General features: G+C 45.8%; 1 protein-coding gene across 2 annotated transcripts in view; it reads left to right on the plus strand.

The window, feature by feature from the left end:
* The first annotated feature begins 13,107 nt into the window (after nucleotides 1–13,107).
* Nucleotides 13,108–25,946, plus strand: part of LOC137427435 (telomeric repeat-binding factor 2) — a 35,293-nt gene continuing 22,454 nt past the window's right edge. Inside the window, exons 1-8 of one of the 2 annotated variants that reach the window (XM_068116937.2) lie at nucleotides 13,108–13,633; nucleotides 16,985–17,077; nucleotides 17,702–17,823; nucleotides 19,151–19,237; nucleotides 20,539–20,688; nucleotides 21,012–21,091; nucleotides 23,786–23,927; nucleotides 25,600–25,787. In XM_068116937.2, coding sequence (XP_067973038.2) covers nucleotides 13,330–13,633; nucleotides 16,985–17,077; nucleotides 17,702–17,823; nucleotides 19,151–19,237; nucleotides 20,539–20,688; nucleotides 21,012–21,091; nucleotides 23,786–23,927; nucleotides 25,600–25,787 — 1,166 coding nt within the window. In that variant the 5' untranslated portion in view covers nucleotides 13,108–13,329. Of the gene's footprint in view, nucleotides 13,634–16,984; nucleotides 17,078–17,701; nucleotides 17,824–19,150; nucleotides 19,238–20,535; nucleotides 20,689–21,011; nucleotides 21,092–23,785; nucleotides 23,928–25,599; nucleotides 25,788–25,946 lie in introns of both variants that reach the window. The other variant, XM_068116935.2, reaches the window with a different exon arrangement.

Raw genomic sequence — 25,946 nt, forward strand, 5'->3', positions numbered from 1 at the left:
TCTAGATGACGCTCAAGAAATTTCATCTTGATCGGATGAAGTCTTGTACTTGTCGAATTATGACGTCATAATGGAGGCACGCACCTATATGACATCATTGGCAGAACAGAACAATGTACCAACACCTAGCACAACAAAGAGGCCTAGAGGCAGAACTGAAGGAATGCAAGAGATGATGTTATGGAACAATAGACCACCTATTACTAAATAAACAAGTCCATACACGAAAATTGCAATACGAGAAGAACCAAAATGTCCACAGCATGGATAGACTAAAAAAAAGCTTCTGACAGTGTCCCACATTCTTGGATGATAAAGTCCCTGCAAAAAAAAAAAAAATCCTCAAAAATAAAATCCTCTCGCAAGATCTTTGTCGGTGAGGTCACGTCTTTTCGAAGCTGTTCCATGCGCTCACGCTTTCGAAGCTAAGTAATTTTTCACAATTGTGTTTTTGTCGAGACTGTATCTATCTTTCGGTGTGTGTCCCTATAGCGTGTCTTTAGGAAAATTTTCGGTGTTAATTTTTCGTACATGTATACACAATCGTCGGTTAATACATGTCGAGTATTCTGAGGCCTAGTACTAGTAGGCTCAGGCTACCGCCTCCGACCTCGTGGTTTTGTTTTCTCTCAGCGGTTTGTCGAATGCGCTGCAATTATTTTCGTTCTCTGTTTCGTCCCAGTCGTTCACCCCATACTTCCTTGTTTAATATCTCTACTCAAAAAAAAAAACCCCCCCAAAAAATATTTCCTTCTCAGTTCTTATTTGTTCGTTCGTTCTTCGTTCACGTTGTTCGCGATCACGCGATCACGTGGTTAGAAATGTTTAATCTCTCCCCTGAACAACTGTTTTCTGTCATATATTATAACACCTTTTTCTTCTTCTCCTACAAAAGGATGCTTCCTCTTGCTCACCAAATCTATTCATTCCAAAAAAATAAAATAATACCATCTCTTACAGTTCCTCTTTTCTACATTCCCTAAACTCTCCAGAACTCCACCCCTCCTCCAGCGTCCTCAAACGTATTTTTGACTCGAAGGTCTCAAACTCATTTTGCAAAAAATGTTCGTTTCCCATGAATCATACACTTTTCAAAATCCAATCTCACCCCTCCCCTCCAAATCTTCCCCATCCCCCCTTCCTTCCAAAACTTCCCCATCCCCCCTCCCCTCCAAAACTTCCCCATCACCCATCTCTTTCAAATATTCCCCCTTTCCCCTCCCCTCCAAATCTTCCCCATCACCCATCCCTTTCAAATCTTCCCCCTTGCCCCTCCCCTCAAAATCTTCCCCATCACCCCTTTCCTCCAAAACTTCCCCATCACCCCTCCCCTCCAAAACTTCCCCATCACCCCTCCCCTCCAAATCTACCCCCTTGCCCCTCCCCTCCAAATCTTCCCCATCACCCATCCCTTTCAAATCTCCCCTCTTGCCCCTTCCCTCCCCTCCCTCCTAAACTCCCCCCACACCCCTCCCCTCCGAGACTCTGCCTCGCTCCTCCCCTCCTAGACTCCCCTCTCACCCCTCCTCCTCAAAGCATCCTCCCTGCTTCTTCCCCCTTCCAACTTTCACCTTCATCTCCCCCAACCTTCTGCCTCGCTCTACCCCCTCTTCAAATAACACCTCACTGTGCCTCACCCAATCTCCATCAAACCTTTTGTCCACCCCATTCTTCCCTTTCTCCAAGCTATTCTGAAATCTCTGAAATCTCTGACACACTATCAACAGCTCTCCCTACCACTTCCTCCTCTTCCACATCTTACCCTACCCCTCCCCCCCCTGTTCTGTATCCGATGCTCCCCCTTCCTCTTCATTAACGGTATGGACCTCAAACATCCGGGGCCTCGCTCAAACTTGACTGATCTCTCCATACGGGTTGCTTCTGACAAACCAGATGTGATCTGCTTAACAGAAACTTTCCTCCTTCATGATGTCTCTGATGCCTTGGTATCTCTCCCAGGTTACTCCCTCCTCCGGTATGATAGACCTGAGCCTCGTCCTGGAGGTGGGGTTGCTGTCTTTATAAAAAAAACTCTCTTCCTCACTCGGCCTCCACTGCCCTCTCTCCACCTCACCCCCAGGAATACCTTTGGCTATGGCTTCCCCTTCGCTCCCACCTTTTGTTCACATGTGTGTTGTACCGTCCACCAAACAGTGATGACTCCATCTACATCTCGCTGTCTGATAATATGGACCAACTTCTATCTACCCATCCCAACTCTCTCTTCCTCATATGTGGTGATTTCAATTGTCACCATGCCAGTTGGCTGGGTGTGGGTACCTCTCTCACCAGCTATGGCTCTTCAGCAAAGGACTTCTGCGACTCACTGGGACTGACACAATCTGTCAATTTCCCGACCCGGATCTCAGTCAACGGAGCATCTTTTCTTCTGGACTTGGTTATGACTAACTTCCCTGAAAATGTCTGCTGCTCTTCTTCTGCTCCAATCGGCTCATCTGATCATGTGCTTGTTAAAGTGGACATCTCTCTGACCATTCTCAGAGAGCCTCCTCAGCGTCGACGAGTCTGGCATTTCACTCAGGCCAACTGGCATGGTCTTCAAGCAGCCATCAATCATCTGGACAGGTCTCCCATCTCTCCCGCCTCTGACATCAACTCAGCCTGGGAATTCTTTCAAAGTAAATTGCTCTCTCTCATGCACAGATTTATCCCATCTCGTCTTCAGTTGTCATACCCTTCCTCCCATACATGGTACACGGAATCTTGTGGTGAGGCTGTTGCCCAGAAACAACTTGCTTTCGTCTCCTGGAAAACAAATCCAACGGAAGGAAATCTCATTTCCTTTCACAAAGCCCGAAACAAGTGTGTGTCCACCCTCAGGAGAGCCAGGAAACAATATCTCACTGTTCTCAAGACCGAACTCTCTTATCTGTCTCCCACTTCCAAATCCTGGTGGCGTCTGGTCAAATCTCTTTCTGGTGTTTGTTCCCCCTCCATCCCCTCCTTCACCTCAAACGGCTTAACGGCTGACTCCGCACGTGAAAAAGCTGAATGCCTCAACTCTGTGTTTGCCTCTAAATCTTGTCCCAAACACATCCCTCTCTATACCCACCGTACCCAGTCGTACCCAGCTGCTCCTGGACTCTGTGTACTTTCCTCCTGACAAGGCGGAAAAGTTTCTGTCAACCCTCGACTCTGATTCTGCAACTGGTCCTGAAGGCATCAGCCCACGGGTCCTAAAATCATGTTCTTCCGCTCTTTCACTCCCTCTTTCTGTTCTCTTCACCCTCTCTTTTGCTCAAGGTCATCTGCCATCTGCTTAGAAATCAGCCAACATCACCGCTTTGCACAAAAAAGGTGCAAAAACAGATCCTAGCAACTACAGACCAATCAGCCTTCTCCAAATTATCAGCAAAGTCATGGAATCCATCATTGCTTCAGATATGAAATCTTTCCTCTTCTCCAATGGCTTGATCTCTGACCATCAATTTGGTTTCAGACCAGGTCACTCTACTCTGGACATGCTGCTTCTGTTTTCTCAACAATGGATGGAGGTCCTCAACGCCAAACAGGAAATTAGAGCTGTCTCCCTTGACATATCACGTGCCTTCGATACGGTCTGGCACCCCGCTCTGCTCACCAAACTCTCCTCCTTTGGTATCCATGGAAATCTCCACGCATGGCTGGCGGACTTCCTCTCTGGTCGTAGTCAACGTGTGGCCCTGAATGGGTTTCTCTCATCTCCTCTTCCTGTTCAGGCTGGAGTTCCCCAAGGCAGTGTTCTGGGCCCTGTGCTTTTTCTGGTCTTCATCAATGATCTCTCTGACTCTCTTGAAAATCCTCTCTATCTCTTTGCTGACGACTCTACTCTTTGTCGCTCTATTCCTCATCCCTCAGATCGGCAGTCTGCAGCCTCCTCACTCTCTGCAGACCTGGACAAAATCACAGACTGGGCAAACAAATGGAACATGTCTTTCAATCCTGACAAATCTCACACTCTTACGATGTCTCTCCGAAAAGACCGACTGGACAACCCTCCCATCCACTTTCTGAATACTCCTCTCCAAGAAGTTCTGTCACTCAATCTTTTGGGTCTCACTAGGCAGGCAAGTTGGTGGTCTTTCCGTCTTCTACCGACTCCTCTCTGGCCTTGCCCCCCCAGCTCTCTCTGGGCTCTGTCCCCCAAATATTCCTACAGGTCGCACAAGATCTGCCTGCAACCCTCTTGTGGTTAAACTGCCAAAATCTTTCCTGGGAAAACCACATTTCAAATCTGGCCTCCAAAGCCAGTCGCCGACTGGGCATCCTCCGTCGTGCGAAGTCCTTCCTTGGTACACCTGAGCTCCTCACCACTTACAAGGCTTTCATCCGCAGCTCTATGGAATACTGCTCTCCCCTGTGGTCTGGTGCTCCTGCCTCACACCTAGCTCGTCTTCACGCTGTTGAAACCAAAGCGTTCAGAATCATTGGAATCTCCCGCGATGAAGCTAACTCCAAGGGCCTTTCACTCACTCACCGCAGGCAGGTTGGTGGTCTTTCCGTCTTCTACCGACTCCTCTCTGGCCTTGCCCCCCCAGCTCTCTCTGGGCTCTGTCTCCCAAATATTCCTACAGGTCGCATAAGATCTGCCTGCAACCCTCTTGTGGTTAAACTGCCAAAATCTTTCCTGGGAAAACCACATTTCAAATCTGGCCTCCAAAGCCAGTCGCCGACTGGGCATCCTCCATCGTGCGAAGTCCTTCCTTGGTACACCTGAGCTCCTCACCACTTACAAGGCTTTCATCCGCAGCTCTATGGAATACTGCTCTCCCCTCTGGTCTGGTGCTCCTGCCTCACACCTAGCTCGTCTTCACGCTGTTGAAACCAAAGTGTTCAGAATCATTGGAATCTCCCGCGATGAAGCTAACTCCAAGGGCCTTTCACTCACTCACCGCAGGCAGGTTGGTGGTCTTTCCGTCTTCTACCGACTCCTCTCTGGCCTTGCCCCCCCAGCTCTCTCTGGGCTCTGTCTCCCAAATATTCCTACAGGTCGCACAAGATCTGCCTGCAACCCTCTTGTGGTTAAACTGCCAAAATCTTTCCTGGGAAAACCACATTTCAAATCTGGCCTCCAAAGCCAGTCGCCGACTGGGCATCCTCCATCTTGCGAAGTCCTTCCTTGGTACACCTGAGCTCCTCACCACTTACAAGGCTTTCATCCGCAGCTCTATGGAATACTGCTCTCCCCTCTGGTCTGGTGCTCCTGCCTCACACCTAGCTCGTCTTCACGCTGTTGAAACCAAAGTGTTCAGAATCATTGGAATCTCCCGCGATGAAGCTAACTCCAAGGGCCTTTCACTCACTCACCGCAGGCAGGTAGGTTGGTGGTCTTTCCGTCTTCTACCGACTCCTCTCTGGCCTTGCCCCCCCCCAGCTCTCTCTGGGCTCTGTCCCCCAAATATTCCTATAGGTCGCACAAGATCTGCCTGCAACCCTCTTGTGGTTAAACTGCCAAAATCAAGACTTTCTGCTCACCTTCACTCCTTCATTCCTCTTTTCTCCCACCTCTGGAACAAACTCCCTCACTCTCTTCAATCCCACTCCACCCTCCAGGTCTTTAAAACAGCTGTTCACCACCATCTCTTATCCTCCCCCATCCAAAACCTTGATCTTTTCTACCCCCGCTAATTTCGGTCCCCTTGTGTTTTATACCTCTCCCCCCCCCCCCCCCCCCCCCACCCCTTCCCACGCCTCCTCCCCCCAAGCCCTCTCCCTCCCACACTTCTCCCTGCTCTCAAATGTTGTGTTTGTGTGTTTCCCCCTCTCTCCCCATCTTGTCTTCCGCTCCCTCTTTTTATATATTTTGTTTGTCTGGTTGATTTGTTTGTGAAATAAATGTTAACTCTTTGACGAGCCTCGATTCAGTATACAAAAAAAAAAAAAAAAAAAAATGTTCAAGAAAAATCTCCAGGTAATCAAGCTGATTGAGAAAGCCATGGATCTAAGGAATACCACGCATCCTGCAGCACTCAGAAGGAAATATTGAAATATCAGGAGTAAAGATACAACGTGGGATCTTCCAAGGAGATAGACTTCCTCCCTCACCCCTTCTGTTTTGCCTGGCCTTGGACCCACTAAGTAACCTCATTAATGAGCAAGGACACGGATACACCCAAACATCCAATAAAAGAACGTCCAAAGAAATAATAAAGGTGACGCATCTGCGTACATGGATTATTTAAACCTCTTTGCACCGAACGATGACAAATTGGCAGAACAACTGAAATTAGTGAAACAATACTCCAAAGACATACAAATGGAATTTGGCCTAGATAAGTGTGCCAAGTGCACATTTGTGCTAGGCAGACCAACAAAAACAGACAACATAAAAATCGACATAAATGCAACAATACATAAGCTAGATAACGAAGCATCTTACAAATACCTTGGAGTAGAAGAGGACCACCAAATTTGTCATATAAAATGCGCAAAACAATTGCCAAATAATACCTGCGTAGAACGCATTGAACGTAAACCCCCTTAAACTTCGATTTTCTTAGTGCAGTGAACAAACTTGGGTACATCATGGGTCATGATGGTTGTGGTCAAGTTTCATCGAAATATTGTGTATAGTTTCAGAGAAAAAAGCAAATTCCTATTTTTGGGGGTCAAACCTGGATCCACTTTGACCCCCGGTAGGTCCCCTTAGAACCCATTTTCTTTTTAATGCTGTGAACAAACTTTAGTCGCAACACAACAAATATCATTTGTGCCAAATTTGGTCGCAATCCCATCAGCGGTTTCGGAGAAGAGGTTTCAAGTGTTTACTGATGGACTGACTGACGACACGCCATCGCATAAGCTCCCCTGAACTTCTTTCCAGGTGAGCTAACTAGATATCAAAACAAGGAAACTTCATATTCACAAAATATTCCACAAGAATCAGTGCATCCCAAGAACATACTTGCCAAAGAAAGGAGGTGGCGGTCTGATGGAACTCAAGTGCACAGAGCGGTTACTGTAGGATTAGCAGACTATGTGAAAAGCTTAACAGACTACCGAATACAATTTGTGTACAAGCATGAACACAACAAACTAGAAAATGTATCTCTCACTCATCTTGCAATAAACTTCCACAAACAGGTGCAATTGGAAGATGTCATGCACCAAACCAAAACAGCAACGAATACAGCCTCAACAATTGCAAAAAAAGACAAAATAAAAATACAAGATGAAATATCAGAAGATGTATAATGACAACTGGGAGAAAGACAAAAGAGCAAGAAAAAAAAGAGTTGGACAGATCGAGGATAGACAAAGAAGGATCACTGGAATGGATAAGAAGAGGTCAGCTCAACTGGGACGGAGAACGAATCATTATTAATGCCCAATATCGAGGAAACTCCACCAATGGATTTAAGAAAATGGCAGAACTGAGTCAATCAGACATGTGTAGGTTCTGCAAGGTAGAAACAGAAAGCACAAGTCACCTCCTATCGGGATGTAAAAAACTCATGTCAGAGCAGCTGTACACCCAAAGGCACAACAAAGTATGTCGAGTAATCCACTGGCACGTCTGCAGAAATTTTAATATCCCAGTTCTACAAAACTCAGGGAAACATGAACCAAAAGCAACCGTTGAAAACAAGGATATAATGCTCACGTATGACCTGATGATCCCATCCAACATGAATATAGAAAACAAAGCACTACAATTGGACATATAATAGTACTCAGGAACAAAAAGGAAAAGAGGGCATTGCTGATTGAGATATCAGTACTCTGCAATTTTGGTCTAAATAATGCAGAATTAAAGAAAATTACCAAATACCAAGAACTCAAGGATGAAGTGAAAAGATCCTGGAAGCTGAAGAGCACCAAAATTGGACCAGTGATAATTGGAGCAATGAGAATAATAAAGAAGAACCTCACAAAAATCCACCAAACCATCCCTGGGAACATTACCACAAACACACTACAGTTGGAGGCTGTATGGGGCTCAGTGACGATCCTGAAAAAAGACCTTGGAACGAAACTCTGAGAACAACACAACTTCCCAACTTAGCCCATGAATTGCAATTCTTCACCGAAGCGGGGTGCATACTTCCGAGTCCTGGGGAGGACTCTGTTCCACCGTCTAATACCCAAATTGTGGAGATAACTATCAATGACACACATGGACATACTGTTGAGACAAACACTTAACACAGCCACTGGGCTTGGGGGAAGTGCCGTCACTCCCCGGATATTCTGGATACCAGCAAAGTTATAACAATGGTGCCGCTTTACTCAGCGGGGCATTTCCACAGGAGGATAATTGCCCATTCTTTTTGAGATGCTGTGGGATCTCTAATGTCACCAGCAATCAATGCTGGTTGACTCATATCCAGCTTAATGACCCACCTGGTCTACCGTACACTCATTGATGTAACGCCCTGCCTGCAAATCACAAAGCATGTGATAGTGAAACATGAACTAATAAAAAACTAGAGCAATGCGGCTGTGTCACCAATATGCCTCCGCATAGTCCCACAATGGGTAGATGCCCTCGTTCACTGTCCTAAAAATAAACAAGTTTGATTTAAATCCCTTCAGTTGTTTTCAAGTATCACATTTTCACCAGCCTTGATGGGTTTCACATCGATCGGTGAAGCAGCTTCAGAGAAGGGATTTTTTTTAAATATCGGCTTTCAAGCTAATATAGCTGCCACACCACAAGACATATGACCTTTAAAAATGTACACTCTGCATATGTATGGGTAGGGGATCACGTTTGTGAAGCTTCGTGTTGATCGGATAAGGTTAATATTTCTATCCAAGATGGCTGCCAAACCACGTGACCTATGACATCATTATTTTCAAATTGTATGCAACAATGGTGTTGGATGATATTTGAAAAATTTCGCATCGATAGGGTAAGCGGTTTCAGAGATATAATTATTTAATATTTTCCTTCAATCCAATATGGCTGCCACACCATGTGACCAATGATGTTTTCGTGGTCATATTTTAATTGTCATGCCGAGTCAATGACACATGTAAAGTTTAGAGTCCATCGATTTGGTGGTTTGGGAGATGTTTTTTTGAGGTTTTAGGTTAAATCCAATATGGCTGCCAAACCATGTGACCTATGATGTCATAAGTTTAATATTTCAATACAAATGTGTCATAGATCATGTGCATGCAATTTCAGATTTTTAGGATAAGGAATTCGATTTTTGGCTGGTATACCACTTCTATGATGTCATATTATCATGCCTTTGTTCCCCATTGGGAGTACTTGACAATGTGCCAAGTTTAAATTTTTTTCCATTCAGCACTTTCCGAGAAATATTTTTTAATTATTTGCGTTTAATCCAAGATGGCTGCCATACCACGTGACCTATGACGTCACACTTATAAAAACATTCTGCATGAGTGTCACTCCTACCCTGAAAGTTTTATCTCCATTGGACATGTGGTTGCTGAGAAAAACGAGGTTTAGCCCGTACGGATGGACTCACGGACAGACAACGCGAAAACATAATGCCTCCGGCCACCTTCGGGGGCAGAGGCATAAAAATTGAGATGGTTGGATGTTGATGGTTAAAACCAGAGAATGTTGTGGTATTGGTATTGGTATACTCTTGGTATACTCGTACCAAGAGGCAGTAGTGAGGACAAAAGATTAATGAAGTAATTGAGTAAAAATTAGGAGAGGAGTCAGAAAGAAAGTGTTTTGTCATCCTGACTGTTTGGCTTGCATGAAGTTATTGTGATGAACGTCAACTCCGGATAACTCCGAGAGGGAGGCGCATCTTAAAAGACTATGTTAGACAGCTGCTCCCAGAACTTCCTGCGGGATCCCACGCCCAGAGTCGTGTTACCATACGATGAAGCGGAGTAAGAGCGAATATTGTGCTGGCAGTCACGTAGCAGATCTTAATTAGTTGGCTGAGCATAACTGATTGTTGTGTAACTACTTCTCGCGATCTACAATTTCAATCTGGCCCATAGAGCCGGAATGGCGCATTGGAACGCTGATGCACTCCCTCGTTCGTGCACTTGCATGGAACTGATTTGTAAATTCTGCATGAGACATGAGGACCAGGACCAGTTGACAGATTCTTCCTATAAGATCCTATTCCGTGCAGCTTGGATGACAGCCAACATTTCCACTAACCGCGGAAATGCGGTTCACGCATGAACACAACACGGATCGTTCTTGTTGACGGAACACGTCACTGCACCTCATTTTTGGCCGCTGTTGCATCATTTCTACGGGAAGTGACAGAACCAATGATCGTTTGGGTGACGTCAATCCTTTACAACCAGTCATGACAAACACGTTATTTCCACTAACAGTGGGGACGAATTCAGCATGTTGGAATGGAGCATGGCCCAGAGGGAAGATTCCATCTTGGAAATCAGCCAACATTACCGCTTTACACAAAAAATGTGCAAAAATAGATCCTTGCAACTACAGACCAATCAGCCTTCTCCAAATTATCAGCAAAGTCATGGAATCCATCATTGCTTTGGATATCAAATCTTTCCTCTTCTCCAATGGCTTGATCTCTGATCATCAATTTGGTTTCAGACCAGGTCACTCTACTCTGGACATGCTGCTTCTGCTGTCTCAACAATGGATGGAGGTCTTCAATGCCAAACAGGAAATCAGAGCTGACTCTCTTGACATATCACGTGCCTTCGATACGGTCTGGCACCCCGCTCTGCTCACCAAACTCTCCTCCTATGGTATCCATGGAAATCCCCACGCATGGCTTGCGGACTTCCTCTCTGGTCATAGTCAACGTATGGCCCTGAATGGGTTTCTCTCATCTGCCCTTTATGTTCAGGCTGGAGTTCCTCAAGGCAGTGTTCTGGGCCCTGTGCTTTTTCTGGTCTTCATCAATGATCTCTCTGACTCTCTTGAAAATCCTCTGTATCTCTTTGCTGATGACTCCATAATCTGCTGCTCCATTCCTCATATCTCAGATCGGCAGTCTGCAGTCTCCTCACTCTCTGCAGACCTGGACAAAATCACAGACTGGTCAAACAAGTGGAACATGTCTTTCAATCCTGACAAATCTCACACTCTTACTATGTCTCTCCGAAAAGACCGACTGGACAACCCTCCCATCCACTTTCTGAATAATCCTCTCCAAGAAGTTCTGTCACCTAAGCTCTTGGGTCTCACTATCTGCCATGATCTTTCCTGGGAAAACCGCATTTCCAAGCTGGCCTCCAAAGCCCGTCGCCGACTGGGCATCCTCCATCGTGCGAGGTCCTTCCTTGGCACACCTGAGCTCCTCACCACATACAAGGCTTTCATTCGCAGCTCAATGGAATACTGTTCTCCCCTCTGGGCTGGTGCTACTGCCTCACACCTAGCTCATCTTCACGCTGTTGAAACCAAAGCTTTCAGAATCATTGGAATCTCCCGTGATTAAGCTAACTCCGAGGGCCTTTCTCTCACTCACCGCAGGCAGGTTGGTGGTCTTTCTGTCTTCTACCGACTCCTCTCCGGCCTAGCTCCCCCAGCTCTATCTGTGCTCTGTCTCCCAAATATTCCTACAGGTTGCACAAGATCTGCCAACAACCCTCTGATGGTAAAACTGCCAAATCTCAGCTCTCTATTCACCTTCACTTTCATTCCTCTTTTCTCCCGCCTCTGGAACAAACTCCCTCACTCTCTTCAATCCCACTCCTACCTCCAGGTCTTTAAAACAGCTGTTCACCACCATCTCTTATCTTCCCCCATCCAAAACCTTGATCTCTTCTACCCCCTTTAATTCACTCCAAATCCACTCTTTTTTGAAATACCGACTTTTTGCTTTCCTGGAAGTTCCAGCAGTGTCCATGTGTTTCATACTTTCCCACAACCCCCGCCTTCCCATGCCTCCTTCCCCCAAGCCCTCTCCCTCCCACAGATCTTCCGTTGTCCCTGTTCTCTGCTGTTGTACTTGTGTGCTTCCCTCTCTCCCCATCTTGTCTCCCGCTCCCTTTTTTGTATGTTTTTTATGGTTTGTTGTTGTTTTTTGTGATTGATGTTAGCTCTTACATGAGCCTCGATCTTGTAAACAACAACAACAAAAATACTGCGACGAGTGTGCGATTTGATGAGGGAAGGTAAGCGGCCTAGCAGGGAGGAAGTCACTCCTCTCGGAGCACAGACAAAAGCATACCCAACAAAAACACCGACAAAAAAATACAAAACAAAACATTTTGCATATTTATTTTTTCATATAAATTAGTCTGGTATTGATGTGGCACAGGCATGATGGGCCGAATGGCTTCCTCCTGTGTAATTTCCATGTGTGTGTATAAGATGGTAGTGAGGCAGGGGTCTTTCAGTCAGAGTAGAGAATGCATGGAATGGTCTCCCTGCAAAGGTTGTGGTAGGAGAAGCAGAAGATAAGTTTAAATTGAATAAAATATGAACAAGGAGGTATTGGAGATGGAAGGATAAAGGGATGGTGCCAGGACTTTCAGCTTGCTTGAGCATGATGGGTGATTGTGTGTATCTATGTGGAGTGTCGTGTCTGTGGGGGTCTCGTCGAGGGGTGGTGAGTGGTTGAAAAGTCACCCAAGAACCGCCTTCGACCACTCCCACCCACCCCCCACGGAAAAGCAATAAAACGAAAAAAAAAATTGCTTTTTTATTTATTTAAATAATTAATATTTATTTATTTATTTAAATGTTTTTATTGAAATAATATAATTTTAGCTCTTCCAGGAGCTTTGATTCTGTATACCAAAAAAAAAAATACCCCATTTTAATTTTTCCACTGGATCTCACTGGGTGTGCCACATCGTCCCATCCACATTCCTCCTCGTTCCTCCAATCAGATTGCGTCGTTTTGATGGATAAAGTTTGTCTGGCGTTGATGTGGCGCAGGCATGATGGCCCGAATGACCTCCTACGACAGGTTTCCTTGTGTATATTTGTGTATTACTAATAAGTTGTCAAAATTAAAATTCATCCTTCCGAGGTCGGCAAAATGAGTACCCCTTGAACAGGGGGCACTGCATCAGTGGCACAGCTACGCTCCCAGAAAATGATGCAACCAGCAGCCATAAGCAATATTGTAAACGACGGCTCGGGCAGCATTGTTCGAGTATACACCACGATATTGTTGTTATTGTTGTTGTTAAGCGGTGCCGAGCACTCCGTTCCGTTGGAGCGTTTAACATCAACCAAGCGGCTTGGCGAGCGGTAAGCGAGCAGCTTGCTAACGGAACGCGTCACCGCCTCATTTTGGCCACTCGTTTCTACGGAAGTGACGTCACGCCGAGTGTAACCGAGAACCAATCATCGTTTGTGTGACGTCAATCCTTTACAACCAATCACGACGAACTGATCCTGGTGAAGCCCCGCCCCGCATTTTTAATTTGCAGCCGTTGCGAATGACGTTTGGTCGGTGCAACGAAAAATTTTACGATAACAACAACTTTGCGAACATGGTGGACGTTTCGTCACCGAGTCGTTCCGATTCAAATCGTGAGTGTTTGTTGAATAATCGGCGGTTAGGCCGGACGAGTGAGGATTCCTCAGGTAATTCGGAGGAATGCGAGGACTCCACGGGCTCGTTGCAGCTGCTGGAGAAGAAGGTGAATGAATGGGTCGTGGATTTCATCTTTCAGTTGATCAAGAACGCCTTTTACTGCGGAGCCTTCGCGTACGTTCGCGACTTGCGGGGCCTTTTTCACGGTAACGAAGCGTTTATACCGACACCGCGTTCCCGCTTTTAAACCGTCGTTCGTGATTTTTATTCGTGTTATTTTTTGTCTCCCACCGGTTTTAATTTACCTGAGGAGACTATAAGTATAAGTTGGCCGTCCGTGCACATGTATTGCAAAGCAATTGTCGCTATTGTTATTATTGATGAGCAAATGCTGCTGATTAACGGTTATTTGAATGTACTGTTCTTGTTTGAGTTACTTGTGTTTTTGGTTTTGAGTGGAGAGGAGGTGTAAGAACGACAATTGTGCGTCTGCTTCTTCTTCTTCACGTCACGTTGCATCATGGTGCACGTCACGTTGCATCATGGTGCACGTCACGTTACATCATGGTGCACGTCACGTTGCATCATGGTGCACGTCACGTTGCATCATGGTGCACGTCACGTTGCATCATGGTGCACGTCACGTTACATCATGGTGCACGTCACGTTGCATCATGGTGCACGTCACGTTGCATCATGGTGCACGTCACGTTGCATCATGGTGCACGTCACGTTGCATCATGGTGCACGTCACGTTGCATCATGGTGCACGTCACGTTGCATCATGGTGCACGTCACGTTGCATCATGGTGCACGTCACGTTGCATCATGGTGCACGTCACGTTGCATCATGGTGCACGTCACGTTGCATCATGGTGCACGTCACGTTGCATCATGGTGCACGTCACGTTGCATCATGGTGCACGTCACGTTACATCATGGTAGGTTTATTCCTGTGATCAGGCAGGGGAAGGCAGTGGTGATGGGGTAGCGGGGGAAGGCAGTGGTGATGGGGTAGTGGGGGAAGGCAGTGGTGATGGGGTAGCGGGGGAAGGCAGTGGTGATGGGGTAGCGGGGGAAGGCAGTGGTGGTGGGGTAGCGGGGGAAAGCAGTGGTGATGGGGTAGCGGGGGAAGGCAGTGGTGGTGGGGTAGCGAGGGAAGGCAGTGGTGGTGGGGTAGCGAGGGAAGGCAGTGGTGATGGGGTAGCGGGGGAAGGCAGTGGTGATGGGGTAGCGGGGAAGGCAGTGGTCATGGGGTAGCGGGGGAAGGCAGTGGTAATGGGGTAGCGAGGGAAGGCAGTGGTGATGGGGTAGCGAGGGAAGGCAGTGGTGATGGGGTAGCGGGGGAAGGCAGTGGTGATGGGGTAGCCGGGGAAGGCAGTGGTGATGGGGTAGCAGGGGACGGCAGTGGTGATGGGGTAGTGGGACAGCCCTGGCAGTCACCTGGATTGCCTGCCCCTAAATCCGGTCCTGCCTGTGATCATCCCGGTGCATCCATCTGGGTTGTATACAACTTAACGACTGCACATACAATAAGGACTTGGGTTCTGAAATCTCTGGTTCCACCAGTACAGACCGAGACTATTTTATATCTCCGCCACCGCTGGTGGATAGAGGTCATGTTTTCACCCCTGTTTGTCTGTCTGTTTGTCTGTGAGCATGATGTCTCAAAAAGGTACGGTTATTCAGCAAAAATTTGGTGGACAGGTTGGGTGTGTGACAAGGACGAATTAATTAGATTTTGATGGAGGTACAAATCCAGATACGAGATTTTTATATTTTTGTATTTTCTAAGTGAATTCTCCCAACCATGATGCCATGATCATGGGTACCCACCCACTTGGTACCCGTTGGATCATGGGTACCCACCCACTTGATACCCGTTGGATCATGGGTACCCGGCCAATCATGATATTTCAAAAAGTTGTTAACAAAACAACCCACCCACTTGGGTATCTTGGGTCTTGGGTACTTGGGTTGGGTGGTATCCCACTGATAGGCCGGATCTGGATTCGGACCTGAACCAAAATCTAATCGGCTTGTTCTTGTCACCAAACCAACTCGTCCCCCAAGTTTAGTCATAACTCGTCCACAACCTTTATATATATATATATCATGTTATGTATCGCTTTTCACCCGATCTCTCAATGGTGAAGAAACACTCCAAAAATTAAATAATAATCATATCCGAATCCATATTCAGATCTTCACCAAAATCAAATTGATTAGTACTTGTCACACACACACACAACTGGTCCACCAAGTTTCATCCAAACCCATCCATAACTTTTTGAGACATCCTGCTATGTATAGTTTTTGGCCCTTTCACCCAATGGTGAAGAATCACATAAAAAATTATAGTAGCCGGATCCGGATCTTCACCAAAATCTAATCATTTCGTCCTTGTCACATACGCTACCTCTCTGCCCAATTTCGTCTGAATCCGTTCACAACATTTTGAGATATCTCGTTCACAAACAGACAGGGGTGAAAACATAACCTCCATCCATCTTTGGTGGCAGAGGTAAAAGCCCCTTGAGGGGTGGGGATATTATTAGTATTAATATGGTTTTCTAATAACATTAATACTATGCTATTATCATTGGTGTTATTTGTAGTGGTCTTGGAAAAATGCCTCGATTAGCTATCTTAACACTGATATACACCTTAACATTTATTTTGCCCAATGTGGAAAACTCCCTTGGGGAGAGGGGCAAATGCAGTCGCTACAACCTCCATGGTGTGGCCTTTAGTCCTCCTGTCAAGTTTGGTTGTGATTGGATACGTAACGACCGAACGTATAGTGGTCAAAAAGACCGATAAACAGGCAGACCCCGAATTGCACGTTTTAGTACGAGTCGCATGTTTTTTTTGGTTTTTTTTGTATATACTGAATCGAGGCTCGTGAAAGAGCTGACAACCGCGAGGGAAAGACAGCACAGGGGGACCACGAGGGAAAGACAGTACAGGGGGACCACGAAGGAAAGACAGCACAGGGGGACCACGAGGGAAAGACAGCACAGGGGGACCACGAGGGAAAGACAGCACCGGGGGGACCACGAGGGAAAGACAGTACAGGGGGACCACGAGGGAAAGACAGCACAGGGGGACCACGAGGGAAAGACAGCACAGGGGGACCACGACGGAAAGACAGCACAGGGGGACCACGACGGAAAGACAGCACAGGGGGACCACGACGTAAAGACAGCACAGGGGGACCACGAGGGAAAGACAGCACAGGGGGAATTCTATTCGGCAGTCTGCAGCACAGGGGATGTTCATTCTATTCTTACGTTATTGTCTGCTGATTTGCCGAAACCAAAGATGTACCTCATGTCCCTTGCCTGTGATGTTACCTGTGAGCATGCTGTTACGTGCATTGAACCATAATCGATTCTTCTCTCCGTCACTGATGGCCGCTTCATACACCTGGCCATTGAATCGAGACAAACAGTACCATCACAGGAAATTTGGAGTCATTGTCGTTGATGGATACGCTTGATTCAAGAATAGTCGGCAAGATGTTGCAAAACCATTTTCTCTCTTGCCCTGTTTAGCTGTAACGCAAAGACCTTTGGATAATGAGTTTGCCGAGAAGAAATGCTGCGCCACTGAACTGATGTTGCTCCTGTCGGAAGCGGAACACCTTGGTAATCCTTTTCCTCCCTTTTCTTGATTGGAAATATTGTGCAGACGCTCTTCGTTTGTGATGGAAAGTGCAGAAAGTATGGTTTTGTACAAACAACAACAACAAAAAAACCGCTAAGACGTTTGCAAGCTCAAGCCGCTGTCACACCTTGACGTTTTAGCCAGCGTATGCCGACGTATGAAAAATTTGGCTACGTTAAGAGCACGCTGAAGCACGCTGGCATACGTCGTAGTACGCCGAGCTCGTCGACAAATTTCGTGCATGCACAAAATTTGTCGACGTATGCCAGCGTATGACTCACACCAGCACTCAATTTTGATACGTCGGCATACGCTGGCTAAATCGTCAAGGTGTGACAGGGGCTTCAAGGCCATTTTATATATTTTTGTCACAGTCAGATTAAACTCCTTGAGATGTTTGAACTTCCAGGCATTTTAACTGGACAAATCAAATGTGAGCTCTCCTCTCTGCTTCTTGCTCTAAATATGAATGCCTCGAGCGTTTGAATACATTTTTCCGAACTAGCGTTTACTCTCGGAAGTTCCACAACCCTTCAGGGCCATGTAATATTTTTGAGTCTGTCAGTAGTTTCAGCGTTGTCTGTTTTGTTTGGTGTGTTTATCAGAGAGGATGGTTGGAGAGGAAGCTTTGACCCCTCTAGAGGAAGCAATGAATGTTGTTGTTATGGTGAAGAGGTTTGGTCTCAACATGAACGTCCACAAAAATGAGGAGCTCATTCGCCAACAGGTAAGGATACTAGGTTATATTAATAATAATAATTAATCTTTATTGTCCCCTACCCAGGCAAATTCCTCTGTGGTGACACCATCATTTTGAACCTCATGAAAAAACATAAAACAAGTAGAGATACATTCAAAGTACACCACCCCAATGCCAAATAAATAAATAACATATCCTCCAGTGCACGGCTTTGCTGGGGCGCCATCGGCCCCCGGTGATGCCGTCGTGCAGCACATAGAGATGGTATTGGGAGGGAGCGGTGTACAATAATTTATTGATTAATTCGGTAATTGAAATAAATAGTAATTGTAAAATAATTAATTTATTGTTCAATTGGCTAATATAATACCTAAACCACCACCGTTTCATCCGAATATGTAACTTTTTGAAAATTAATTAATTAGGGAATTAATCGAATAATTAAATAATGAATAAATTAATCAATAAATCAAAAATACCCTTTACAGCCAAATCACTTGGTCATTGTCATGGCCAAATATCAGCTTCCCAGCTACTCCACGGTAGAATGTTGCATCTTGGTCTGGCCCAGACGCACACACGGGAAAAGTGGTGGACATCCAGCTACACGTGGAAATGCAGCCGATTCCTGGGACCCTGCAGAGCAGAGTCTTGGCTGACATAGCAGCACCACATATGCACCTAGGTATGGCCATGGAAATTCCTGGCCTTTCAATAAACTCTGACATCACATTCCCACCAATGATGCGACTCAAATCCAGGAAGCCATTCTGGGCCCAGTCAAGTCCCTCCATATATAGCCAAGATGAGACCGCCCAAGAAAGATATGATCAAATGCCAACATGCCACTAAAATTGCTCATCGCCATTGCAACCACAACCAGGAATTGTGTTCTCCCAAAGAAGATGTGGATTTCCTTAAACCAAAGCAAGACACTCCCTGGAAGATGTGGTCAAATCTTCCACAAATGGTAGATTAAAGAAGTCTAATGTGCGACTGTGATGAATCGTACTAAATCGCCCAATGAGATCCATCAAGGGCGATTTGAAGAGCATCTACGAGGTTACTCTTGAAGCCGTCAAATGCTTACCAAAGTTGAGATCCGTTTATAATTTGTTGCTGTCCACCTATGCTATATTAATGAAGAAGAAAAAGTGTGACCGATTATTGGGGGGTAGGGGGGGGGGCGGGGGGAAGATCATACAGCCAGTCACTTGTGGAACTTGGCTTGTATTATTTATTTATTGTTCACCTTTTTAACACTGTAAGCTACGTTGTAACTTTGCCATAATGAACACGTTTCTCCCCATTTTCCTCGCTCTTCCCTCCCTGCCTCATTCCCGCTGATGTGAAGTCGGTGGCCGTGTGCCTGATGAAGAGAAGGTTTAAAGTTGCCACGGAGGTGTTCCAGCGACAGTATGGCAACGTGTCAAAAAAGCCGGTGAGACATTTTGCGTGACCCTTCGAGTTGTGAATCTTTGTTTCCTAGTTGTGCCAGCTATGTTCATCGTTATGACTTATAAGTTATAACATACCAACTATTCCAACGTGGAATGTAAATTATCAGGAAGTAGTTGGGTAATTTTTAATCACACATGTTTAACATTGAACTGTGTGTCCCACCAACCATGAGCACGTGCACGGCCTGGAAATAAATTGTTGAAATGATAATCAGGGGAGGAATGTTACTGATAGTTTGTTAAAATTGAACACTCGGCTCCATCATGGCTCGGCTCTAACAAGTTTACAGCTGCGTCGAAATGTAGAATCCATCTCGGTTGATTTCCACGATGCTCCGAATGACGGGGAATGCGTGTGCATCTCAGTTGATCTTCATGAGTACCCTGTTTGGCGTCAACGGAATACCACTCCGATATTAAGGTGCACTGGAATTCCAGCAAAAATGTTATTTTTCGTGGTGGTTTTTTTGGGACTTTTGCTGGAATTGCCACGATAAATCCCAATATTCTTATCAAGAACAACGTGTGTGTGTGTGTGTGTGTGTGTGTGTGTGTGTGTGTGTGTGTGTGTGTGTGTGTGTGTGTGTGTGTGTGTGTGTGTGTGTGTGTGTGTGTGTGTGTGTGTGTGTGTGTGTGTGTGTGTGTGTGTGTGGAACGTACGCTGGATCAGTACGTCGCTGTGTCCTTGGAAGACTCCTCAGCACCATCCCGACACACACCACTGTGTGTGCTCCGGAATGAGGTGTTTTTACGGTGGCCAGAGTGCAAATCCTGCCCGCCTGGTATTAATTCAACAGGTGAACAGGATTCAAACTCAGGACCTTGGGATCCCAAGCCCGCCGCCATAACCATTAGGCCAACACCAGGTTTGTGTTTGGGTACATCGAAGCTGTCTAGCCGAGGTTTGAATCCCGACCCAGCTATAAACTCTCATCCTGGTGTTTCACAGGCGGGCTGATTCATCAATGTGTGCCGTTCTTCGGATGGACGTTAAACTGGGCATCCCATCTGTTGGCATTAATTGGTGGACGTTAAAGATCTCACTGCTTCTTTCGTGAAGAGTGGGCTAGCTATCGCCGGTACCGTGAACAGATTACAAATTTCTGCCCTGACTTCATGAATCAGAGTGACAATCCGACTGGGATTGTAGCCGAGTAACTACTTCGTCAGCACGAACGCTCTGCGTAGGGCACGGTACATGATTATGATGATGATTATTGTAATTGGATCATTCTGCTGTAGATTTGTTGAACTGAATTGCATCATTGGAATTACCCAGAAGGTTGTTCAAGATCTTCTGGACGTGATCAAAAAGAGGGAGGTCTCGTCACGCTTTGCCTCCAAATACAGCTTTGCAGTCTTCATGCAGTCCATGCAGGAGTTTCTTGAACCTCTCGTCAGGTCTGAGGAGGATGAAGGCTTCCTGCTTCTTGTAAGTCGCTTATGCTCCAATTTGTCCTGTGTTTCATACAGGTTATAAGGAATCTATTATGTGGAATTAAACATCCAAAATGGCTCTCTCCATGGATTGGAAAAACACTGCTTTTGAGTTAACTACATTTCCAGTCTTGAGTTGGAGTTAATTTTGGAGTGAGAGTTTTACATGTAAACTGGTATTTTTCTGATAATGTTATCTCAACCATGCACGACGGGACCGACTGAGGACCGTGCACGACGGCGGACCGTTCACGACGGCGGACCGTTCACGATGGCGGATTTGTAATTGCTGCATCTCTCTTGTCTTCCCTTTTGCAGTCTGCAAGGAAAGTTCTGCTGATTGAACAAGAGACATCTTGCCAAATGTCAAATTGCATCCGAACTGTGGATAACATTTCGTAAGGACAGATTGTCTCCCATATCGGGCACCATTGTGTGTTTGATTTTCACGGTACCTCTGCTTCCTCTTAGTGCTGCCTAGTGCCTCATTTTATTGCATTGCATCCATCCATCCATCTCTCTCTCTCTCTCTCTCTCTCTCTCTGTCTCTCTCTCTCTCTCTCTCTGTCTCTGTCTCTGTCTCTGTCTCTCTCATTTAATATGGAATATTTTTTTTGTGGGGGTGAACTTACTTTTCAAGATGTCTTAAAACCAAAAGTTCATTGGAATTATGTTGAAATTATTCTAGATTTTGTTAATGTGACCGTTAAAAGAAAAAAAACCACATTTGACATTTCGAAGCAAATAAATTGATCCTTGAAAGTGATGTAAACTGATATCGAACTCAATTCACGGACAGTACTGTGTTAAACTTCTGTACGTTTTCCAGAACTATCTCTTTATTTTGCACATTAGCCAAATTTTTTTTCAACAAAAGCTAAATTATGACTGGGATTATGGACAGTAAAATTACAGTTCAGTACTTCGTGTAACCCCCACGAGCATTCAGGAGAGCACGTACACGTCGAGGCATGCTGTTCACGAGATTTGCCAAGGTTTGGACAGGAATCGCTTGCCATGCAGTGACAATAGTCTGCTGCAATTCACGCACAGAGGTAGGCTGCTGGTCCAAGTTGTCGATTTGACGTGTTAATTCTGCCCACAAGTTCTCTATCGGATTCATATGCGGGGCCATGGCAGGCCACTCCATATGCTCTACACCATGGTCAGCAAGAAAGTGTTGGATCATGCGAGCACGATGAGGCCGTGCATTGTCATCTTGGAAGACAAAGTTTCCTCGAAAGGCTGCCCGAGCAAATGGAAGCAATGTTTCTTCCAGAATGACCCTGTACTTGAACTGGTTCAGGTTTCCATTCAGAACAACCAGGTCAGTTTTGCCCCCTGCATGAAAAGCAGCCCAAATGGTCACCCCACCACCTCCAACTTGGACTCTTGGCACTATACGATCTTCGTTGTGGGCTTCATGGACTTGTCTGCGCACTCGGACGTGGCCATCTTTACGATAGACCAGAAATCTAGACTCGTCACTGAAGGTCAAGTGATTCCAGTTTCCTGGCTGCCATTGATGGTGCTCTTTGGCCCACTGCAATTGGCGCTGGCTGTGTTGTCTGGTCAGGCGTGGCTTTCTCAGGGGACGCCTGGCACGATAGCCTGCTTGAACCAGTCGTTGGTTGACTAGCCTTCTGGATACAGGCACATTTGTCAGTTGCTGCCACTCTGCCCTAAGCCGATTAGCTGACTTGGTACGGCCATTGCAGATTAACCGGTGCAGCTGGCGATCATCTCTCCTTGTGGTTCTGCGTGGACGTCCTGGCCTCGGTATTGGAGTAGGGACACCCCTCTGAGCATTTCGTTTCAGGATCTTTGACACCTGACCTTGAGTGATGCCATACTGCCGAGCAATAGCACGCTGTTTCATGCCAGAATTTCGTAAAGCCACCACTCCATGACAAACAGCATTGTCAAGTTGACTGACCATCTCCAGAGGAAGCGGCAATAACTTTTGTAGACGTGCAGCAGTTGTTTTCCACTAATACAGAACGCAACAACCCTTATATACCCGATTGTGAAGCCAATCGTCAAATGTACCTGTCCTTACATTTTGTCACGCCACCTGTGATATAATCCTGTTATTGACTTCTTGCTGCGAAAGACAATCGGTGACATGGTTCTTTCAACAAAGACATCACCGAAGCGTAAAATAAACTCACCAGATTGATATACTGAGTTCAGAAAGTAAACCCAAGTTAAGAAAAAAAAAAATTCCATATTAAATGCCAAGTCTGTATGTTTACTGACATGAATCATTGTATGTTTTGGAAAACTGGGGAGGGGCGGAAATCGGTATTTTATTTAATTTCAAGGCGGGTTGTTTTTCCAGTTGCGTTGACATAATTGATTGTTTTATTTATTTATTTATTTATAGAAATGGTGGAGGCTCGTGGAAGAGCTAGAGCAGAATGGAATGGAACAAATTGGATACGGCGAAACACCAACAGCAGAGTATTGGTGAGAATGAGATCAAGGGGAGGGGGAGAAGGATATTTGGGTGATACATACCAACAAGCTCCACACAAGGTGAATGAAACGCAGCAAGAAGAGCAAGGGGAAAGCGGGGATGAAACGGAAAAGGAACAAACCAACCGACTAACGAACAAAAAGGGGTGAGGGTGAGGGAGAGGGGGTGGGGAAATCACATTAACCAGGAAAAGGGGGTGCATGGGATTGGGGTAATTTGGAGTAGATGAGATCATGAGCATCGTTGGGGGGAGGGGGAGGGGACCTTTGAGGTCGTGGTGAACGGTTGTCTTGAAGAATGGGACTGAACAGCCCAGGGATGTTGGTTCTACAGGTGGGGATTCATGAATTTAATGAAATTAACATTTTGTTTTCATTCTTTGGCCATTTGTTTATGCACCATGAAATGTGGCGTCGTAATTCCTTCCTTGTGCCAGTTTTCGGATCAAATATTAATGGCAGTTTTGTATTAGTGAATTTTTACTTAATACCTCTTTTTATTTATTTATTGATTTATTTTTGTTCTCTTTTTGCTTTCTTTTCTCTTGGCTTTTTTTCTACAATTTATTCTAACACAACCATTCCCACAATTTATGTTCATGTTGATGTACCAGCACGGCGATGGCTTCCTACCTTACACGGGGGGACATCGAGCGAAGCTTTGCTTCACTGTTCTGTGGCTCACGTGATGAGATGCAAGTGGTGCTTCAGCAGCTCTGGGATTCTGATTTCTCTGCACCAAAGGTGCATTCACAGGTAAAGGTCTCCAGCAGGGTTACTTGCATAGGTTACAGCTTTTGCAATTAACCCAATGGGATCATAAGGAGTGGACATGGAACATTGCTTTGATATTGCCGTGTCGACGGGATTTGTATCGCGGCCAGTCTCCACAAACAGTTGATGACCTAATTTAGGTTTCCCCTCGGTGATCACCGAAATGTCGAGACTATTGGCGAGCACGAGATGCAGAAATGATGCAGACACGTGTTCTTTTGAAATAAAAACAAGGGGTCACCGCAAAAGACAACATATACGGAGAACAACTATCGGGGACACCCCTTTGCGGTGGTTGTACTTCCCAACGCAAGTCGGGGGATAAATCTCCCCCATTCTTCCCTGCTGCCCAGATTTGTCAAGGAAGCGCGGTCACAGACAGAGTGCCAATCGGTCCCTATGAATGAACCGGCCCTTTCTATCTTGTCTTCTCTCTCTTTCTCGCTCTCTCGCTTTTTTTTCCTCTTTTTTTTTCTCTCTCTCTCCTCTCTCTTTTTCTCTATTTCTTTCTCTCTTTCTCTCACTCTCTTTCTCTCTCTCTCTCTCTCTCTCTCTCTCTCTCTCTCTCTCTCTCTCTCTCTCCCTATAACTCTGCTATGGTCCTGCCTTTGTGACTTGGAGGTGAGGGGAGGGGGGAGGGGGGGGGGGTTAGGTACACCATCCTGGATGTGGGGGATCTCTGGGTCGCTCCTGTGAGATTGATCGGCTGTCTCCGTGCCGCAGATTTGTTCAAGAGAACTGTCCGGGGCTATGCAACAACAACAACAACACATACGGAGAATCCCGGAGGGAGATAGACTTTGATGCTGAATAGTAAAAAATAAATAATAATTACAGATGGCAGGAACCTAAGGTGGTACAGGCACTCATGCTGAACAAGGGGGGTCCATTGCGATATTCTCGCATCCCCTTCGGGATGGGACTAAAAAAAAGAAAATTTAGTGAATGAAAGAATCGATGCTGGATTGTGAGAACTGAATCCCACATAATCTCACACTCAATAAACGCGCTACAATGTCTTGTAGAACTTAGCAACACAACCTCCATCTTTGTTTATATACTGATAACTTGGCGAATAGTGAAATTACACGAGGCTGAAGGTGAACAAACTGTCAGTGGAGGTTAACAGACCAACAAAGGATGTTCAGATGAACCAATATGGCCAAAGTTAGAGAAATCTTCGCAAGGGATGAGTCAGTTATTGAATTGCAGGGAAGAGTGGGATTTATTGAAACGAAAAAAGGCCGCATGACACAGGTGGGGATAAAAGTAGATTTGTTGGTTGTGTTGGAAATGTTGGATTTGGGGAAGAGGGCGGGCTGTGTGAGTTGAGATACGAAGTTAAATTAAACCGGCAAGACACAAGATGTTTCCACTCTGCTGTGCAGGGCACATCTACTGATGGATTATACTAGCAATGCCAAGAGCTTTACCTCGACCTTGTCCAAGACTATTAGGTGTGATGCTGGATCCCTTTGCCACAATAAGAGCAATGCTCCATTGACCTTCAAATGAATGCCTTATCCAACTGTTAGACGTAAAAAAAAAGAGGTGCCGATGACTAACCTTGCATGGCAGTCTGTTGTTGGTGGAACTTGCTTTCATTTCAAGATTGTCATCGACTCGCCTTATTTGTGGCTCGTGTGTTAAACAGAACAATGAAGACTCTGGTTCCTCGGCCTCCTTGTCACCAGTATATGGGCCCTCATCTCGTGTATCCTCGAGAGCTGGTTTGTTGAAAAGCACTTCTGTCTCCCTGGCATCTCCAGTTGCAAAAACCTCACCACGGAGTTCCCACACCTCAGGAACAAAAAAATCTACCAAGTGCACCAAAATGCCAAGGTGGGCATTGTATTACTTATGAACAAGGCGTGTGTGTTGTTGTTTTGTTGTTTTTTGAAGATGTTATCCTGTCGGCCTTTTATTACCACTGCTGTCGGAGGTTATTTATTCACCCATGGTTGTTGACTAAGAGCAGGATGTCATAAAAATCTATGGACA

This window comes from Myxine glutinosa, chromosome 5 (assembly GCF_964187855.1).
Source record: "Myxine glutinosa chromosome 5, kmMyxGlut1.1, whole genome shotgun sequence".
NCBI lineage: Eukaryota > Metazoa > Chordata > Myxini > Myxiniformes > Myxinidae > Myxine > Myxine glutinosa.